The 6,405-nt window shown below is 46.2% G+C and overlaps 1 protein-coding gene across 1 annotated transcript; it reads left to right on the forward strand.

Annotated features, from left to right (window-relative positions):
* Positions 1-879: 879 nt before the first annotated feature.
* LOC104468621 (protein LBH-like) lies at positions 880-4,841 on the forward strand. The gene is made up of 2 exons (XM_010082817.1): positions 880-969; positions 4,626-4,841. Exons 1-2 carry the CDS (start codon positions 880-882, stop codon positions 4,839-4,841), a joined length of 306 nt encoding a protein of 101 aa, XP_010081119.1.
* Positions 4,842-6,405: the final 1,564 nt, after the last annotated feature.

Below are 6,405 nucleotides of genomic sequence, written 5' to 3' on the forward strand. Positions count from 1 at the left end.
CGTTATGAAGTTTTCAGGCATCCTCACATTTTTCAATATATGTATCTATAGATCTAAAATGTAAGGAAAATCCTAATGCTGTAGAGATGCATGGCTACCCAGCTGTGGGCTGGGCTGAGCTCCCTGCAGCGAGGACTGCAGCCAGCTCTCATCCCTCTGCTCTGGGCTGCCGAAGAGCCCAGTGGAAGAAGGAGATTGCCAGGGCCAGCACTGTAGTACTTCAGGTGCCAAACCAGCACAGGGGGGATGGTTAATGGGCACATAGGCAGCTTAGGTTCCTAAGTCTCTGATTTAAATGAGATTTAGGTGCCAAACCTTCCTTGATGCATTTGAAAATCCCACTCAATGCCTCTCTGAATGCTCAGGCAAGTAAAGACTACTGCAAATCTGTCCCTTAGACACTGATACAGCTGGCGTATCTGGAATTAACAGTTTAAAAAGAGGTGCTGGCTCATGGCTAAATGGAAGAGACACCTGGGAGGAGCAAATATTGAAGATGTTATGAAGAATCAGAATGACAATTTAATTCAAGGATGATATTTCCACGAGTAACTTTTTTTGGTCAACAGACTCTATTTCTGAGCTCATGTATTAGCAATGAGCTGGTTGCTGATAACAGAGGAGGTCTCATATTTTCCTACTGGGACTCTATGGGGGTCCTCTTCACTGTCCTGGGGGCCAGCTGGGGTCAATGCCCTGCCCTGCATCACAGCTGTTGGCTTGGAGAGACAAGGAAACAGTTCTCAGAGGGCTGTTTAGGAAGGACAGTCTGTAACACAATTATTTTAGCAAACATGAAAGGCCGATGTCTTTTGTTAAATTAACTGTAGGGGCAAAGCTCAGAGTTGAGTATTCCTATTCTGATTTAATATTTGCAGCATGACAGAGGTGATGAACACACGGGAACCGGTGATGGAGGAATTTGCGATCAGCCAGACTCCTGACGAAGAAGGAGGCCCTTCAAGCCAGGTAACTTTAGAAAAACTGGAAAGTATCCCGAGTTGCTTTTCGAAAACAATGCAATGCAACCAATAACAGTCATACATGTAAATGTTGAATTCCAGAGCACAGCGGCAGGAAGAACAAGCCCTGAAATACATGTTTGATCCTACTTAGGTTCTTTTTTCTAAAAGGTAAAATTTCTGGCAGGGGGGTTTTATTAGTCACCAGGCCTCCAGGGCATGGTGGCAGCAATGCCTGACCCCTGTGAGGATGCAGTCAAAGGTGTTTGTCACCAGGAGTTCATATCTGAGCAACCATCGTGTGATGAGGACATCCAGCCAATACTGCACTGCAGCTTCTATGCAGCCGTCCTTGTAATGAGCTACATTCCTCAGGCTCAAAGGGAGTTCCTGTTTTAGAAAGAGATCATTTGAAATGATCGTGTAATTCACATAAATGGCAGTGACATCGTAGCTGCAGCAGCACTGGTCAGGGCCATTTGCTGGCAGGTGCAAGAGCATTTTCTGTCCCCAGGCAGTCTCACACACTCACTCACGTACTCGCCTGCAGTGCCATTTCCAGCAGGAGGGATCACGATGTCCTGAGCCCCACTTTTGACAACCCCTGCACCCTGGTTTGTGCTCTGTGGTTGTCCTCATGACTCTCAGTGTCACTGCTGGGGATGAACAACCTAAACATGTCCTGGCGGACCTGAGTTACTCCTTTAACACAAAATGTTTTATTGTGAGCAAACTCAGAAAGCTACTCCAGGAGAAGCCTGTTGCAGGTTAAAGTGAAGCATTTGTAAACCAGGGAAGTCAGAACTGAAATTTTGCAAATTCCCATCAGATCACTTGTGCATGTAAAGAAAGGCTGTATGCAATTAAAGAGCGTACCAGAGGCTTTCCCGTGCCTCGTCGACTGCACTGGATAGATGCTGCTCACTCAAAGAGCACATTTTCAATATTTTCCTTCCTCTTTTTCACCAAGTCCCAGGTTTTCACGATTGTGTTGCTGTAGACTGTCCAACCTCTGTGCCAGCTCCAACTCCACCTATGTCTTTATGGGTTTTCTGTGGTGTCTCTGATCATATGCTCCAGAGGTTTTCCCCCAGCTCCTTTACCCCTCCTGCCCTCTGGCAGAAGGTGCTACCATCCACGTTTTAGTGATAGCCAACTGAGGCAAGAAAGCAAAAAGAAATGAGAGGTAGCTCAAAAGCAGTGACTCACTGGGGAAACTAGGTTTCTTCCAGCAACTTCCAAGCACTCTGGCCAGGAGACCGGTCCTTCTCTTCCTGCAGTCTCCTGCCCACTCGTCACACACTCCGTGTTCCGCAGAAAAACACAGTGAGGCCTGACAGGCAGGTCTGCTTCCTGCCAGTCCTGACTCATTCCTGGAGGGACGTGGTAAATACTGGGACCTGGTGGAAAAAAACATTATGTGATTGGTGTGAGAAAAGACCATATGAGAATGACACGAATAAAAATAGCCAAGCTGAGGCCGGACAGGTGCCTTTCCTAAAGATTGTTGCAGCCGTAATACTCGGCTCTTAGCACATTTTTAGATCAGTGTGTGTCTAAGGCTTCAGAAAGCAGATGGAAAAAGCAGGAATTTTGTTGCATTGGACCCCCCTGCCAGGGGTTGCCAGTGGGCTTGGGGACAGTGTGGCTCTCATGCAGCCTCTGCCACCTGAGCAGGTTGAGCAGCAGCTGTGGAGCAGGTCACTGCCACCTGTATGTGCAGCCCTGGGAGGAAATAAGGTGATTTGCCCACAAATTTATGGCTATTTTCTGCCAGCTGAGTTGTGTGGGGCTCAGGGAACTGGGCTCCACCATGGGTCTGAAGAAGAGTGCATTGCTGCTCAGGGATGTCTCTGGACCTGTCCTGGACAGGGAGTTTCACCTTGTCTCATATTTGGACATAGCAGGATTATATTAGCAACTTCTTAAAAATTCTTCCCAGTCAAGACAGCTGTGCAATGGGAAGTTGGGGGAAACTTTTCTGATAGGCAGCACGAGCAGCACTGGTGGATCAGGAGGAGTTACAGCCACGTGAGTGGAGCTCAGGGAGGCATTAGGAAGGTTTACCTTCAGTTATTCACTCGGTCTAGCTACACTGACGGGGCTTTCTCATGGAGAAAATTCCTTCTTAATTGTGTGTCACTTTGCAACACTGACAATAATATACAGCATTTTCATGTAGGTTTGCAAAGAGCAATGAATCCCGGCAACACTAATGTGGGGACCAAGGACATGACAGTAGTTACTGTCCTTCTCCATCTCCAGAAGTCCGATACAAGTGTCACAGCAATGATAAAAATGTGCTTGCAGCTTCCCAGACATGTAGGAAGAGAATTGCCCTTCCCAAGGGCTTCCCTCCCCATGCCAGCTCTGATGCCACCTGGGACAAATAAAACCTGAGGTTTTACAGAGGGCAGCTAAGGGAATGAAGGAAGGTTGGCAAAGCCACCTTCAGTGGGTTGTGACACTACAGTCCCCAAGTCCCTGACAATGTCCTGGAGGATGTGCCCAGTTTTATGGTGGTTAGGGAATATCTGCATATTTGTGCCTGTGCTCATAGCAAGAGTGGTTCTGAGACTGGCTCAGGTAACAGCAGTGCTCAGTCACCACCTGGAGTTAAACTAGGCTGCACCTTGATTTTATTGTCAAAATTAAAATAAAATGACATAAAACAAAACTTAGCTGTCAGAGAGAAATTCACAATCCCTTAGTGCAAGTATGTGGATATTTGAGAAGCCAGGAGATAATGTTTCAGCAAAGAAGCAACAGAGCTTGTCTTATGTTAACATCCTGGAGGATCTGAAATGATTTTTCCTTAAAAAAAAAAACAAAAAAAAACCAAAACAGTCCAAAACAAAGTACCCTGAGAAATTTAAATGAGACAGCTATGTTGAAAACAAGAAAGCACTTTTGTGTGTTACAGTATCCCTCACTAAAAAGATGTAGTTCAGCTTCAAACTCTAATCACTGCATAGTGTTTGACCTGCAGCTTCAATGTGACAAATGAAAATAATAGCTGGCACCATCCTCTGTGTAAAGATGATCTCTGGCTCTAGCTGTTTTGCATTAATGCATCGTAAAATACAGTGCTTCACATTACAGAAAATAGCTCTGCAAGATGGTGGCTTCTTAATAAACTGTCACTACAAGAAAACATGAATATCGTATCAGAGTGAAAGGACATCAGTTAGAAGGGCTGCAGCAGCCATTTAGCCTAGCATTACAGCAATGACCTTTGTGTCCTAAAAACCCACCAGAACCAAAACACAAGTGTTTGGCAACATAATTAATTTTGTTGCCTAAGTCTCCATTTTTACTACGGATGTCAGATCACCCAAGTCAAGGCAGTCATCTGCCCGACACACTGGTGAGCAAAGTCAGTTCTTTGCCCAGTGAGGGACAGCATGTGCAGAGGAGGGTGTGCTGAGGCAGCTGAACCCCTCTGCATCCGTGCTTGGCTGGCGAGGTGCTGGAATTAGCTGTTTTGAAATCGTCCCTGCACAGGACTGCTTGCCGTGCACCAATCTGAAAGGGTTTTCTGGTGGACATGGGAGCGCATGTCAGATGTAGGAAGGATGCTAAGATGGAGCGTGTACTCTGCTTGCTCTGAATATGCAGCCTTGGGCAAGGCTTTGACCAGCATGTCCCCATGTGTCTCCCCAGGCCTTCCCAGATTCACGTGAGAAGTACCCCAAATTGTCCAAAAGACTGCCGTCGATTGTGGTGGAGCCAACTGAGTCCGGGGAGGTGGAGAGCGGGGAGCTGCGCTGGCCTCCCGATGACCTGAAATCAGCAGAAGACAAAGGTCTTCATGGTGACCAGAGAGTCCATGTCCAGCAGCAGCAGCAGCAGATGGATCTGGAAGGTCTGAATGAATAATTTTCATCCTTGTTCCCCACAGGAAAACAGCAGTTTCAGGCTGTGCCATGCACTGAAATTAACAGTGTACCAGAGAGCAGTAGGTGCTTGAAAGTGCCCAGAAACACCTGCACTGGAGACAGAGTCCTGTGGGCTGAAAACTTCCTTGTAGCTTTCGAGCACATGGTGCTTTCATCTGCATCAGACCCAGCGCTGGCCATTCGCATGGCCAACAGGCAGTTTGCTGTATATTAGCATTTCCCCCTGGGAAATGGTAACCCTGTTCAATAGCAATGTCTACATCCCTGTCTCCTAGCCTAGAAGTGAATTGTTTGACAGCTGCACATTTTCAAAGCATCATGGTGTCCCAGGAATGCATTAGTATAGTGGGAGCTCACAACTATGTAGATACGACCAGTAGTGTCACTGTGGGGTAAATATGGCTACAGATAAGAGCTTGTTGGAGTGTAGCTTGCACAGGGAATGCCCCAGTGTGGAGCTGGTCTATTTCTGTTTTTTTCATCTCAGTGCTCTCCTTTTCTCTTAAAGAGTGACATGGTTTCCATTTCAGTGCACCAACATTTGCCACCCAAACACCCAGAGACAGCAGCCAGGATGGGGTGTAAGATGCATCTTCCCTCACCTTCAAAGGGGTGATCACAAATGGTCTGATCTTGAAGTGTCAAATCACCTGCTATTCCAGTTGGCATTTCTGGGTGGTGGCAACCACAGGGTTTGATCATTCAGGAAGAAATATGGGCCAAATCTATGGCTTGGCCTCCAGGTTGCACATTTGGGACTTTGTGTTGGTTTTGTGCATTGATGTTAGGACTTGTTATGTCTTCAGGACTGAGAGTTGGAGCAGATTTCACTAAGACAACAGGTAGCCCTCCTGCTATGGTGACTGTCCATAGGCACCATCACCTCATCTCACTAACATTTGTCCTGTGGTCTCAAGTCTCCTGTAAAGTCAGGCTGTGATACGCTCAGAGTTCCCTACTCCAGGTTTAACTACTGGTTTGCAAGTACAGAAAATTCCTCATGTCAGGTCTGATCACCCTAATGGATCAACTGCGTGAGGGAGCAGGAAATTAGATCAAGGGTGTTGTACCCGTATGGGGAAATAAATACTGATGAACCGTTTCTTTGCAGATACTTTAGTGCACCCAGCTCAAGAAGAGGAAGACCCTACAGATACTCTGGAAAGCAGAACCGAAGAGGACGAGTAGGGACTCCGTGGCCTCAGAAGTGAAACTTCATTGTGAATGTTGTTAGAAAGCTAACACACTCTGAAGACATGTCAAAGTAATCTGTATTTAAATCTGCAAGGGTTTTATTTAGTTAGTACCTGGTAAGAATTGTCTGGGCTTTAGAACTGTTCTTTTCAACATTTTGAGTTTCAGGCTGGGATTAATATTAATTTGTTTAATTTTTTACTTGGGAAACAATGGGACGTGTTAGGAAATACGAGATTATCGAGGAAACAAATGTTCCTAATTTCAATCAGCATGTTTCGCTAGATTTACCTTTTTCACACAAGGCTGCTTTCAGGTATCAACAGCGGGATGAAGGGGTTATGTTTCTA

The sequence above is a fragment of the Pterocles gutturalis genome, unplaced genomic scaffold (genome assembly GCF_000699245.1).
Source record: "Pterocles gutturalis isolate BGI_N339 unplaced genomic scaffold, ASM69924v1 scaffold5205, whole genome shotgun sequence".
Taxonomy (NCBI): domain Eukaryota; kingdom Metazoa; phylum Chordata; class Aves; order Pterocliformes; family Pteroclidae; genus Pterocles; species Pterocles gutturalis.

What these genes read in the sequence shown, in the direction of transcription:
- LOC104468621 (XM_010082817.1), top strand. Translation starts at nt 880, where the DNA reads ATGACAGAGGTGATGAACACACGGGAACCGGTGATGGAGGAATTTGCG. An exon ending in AAGGAGGCCCTTCAAGCCAG is followed by an intron (nt 970 to 4,625) that starts GTAACTTTAGAA and finishes GTGTCTCCCCAG; the next exon opens with GCCTTCCCAGATTCACGTGA.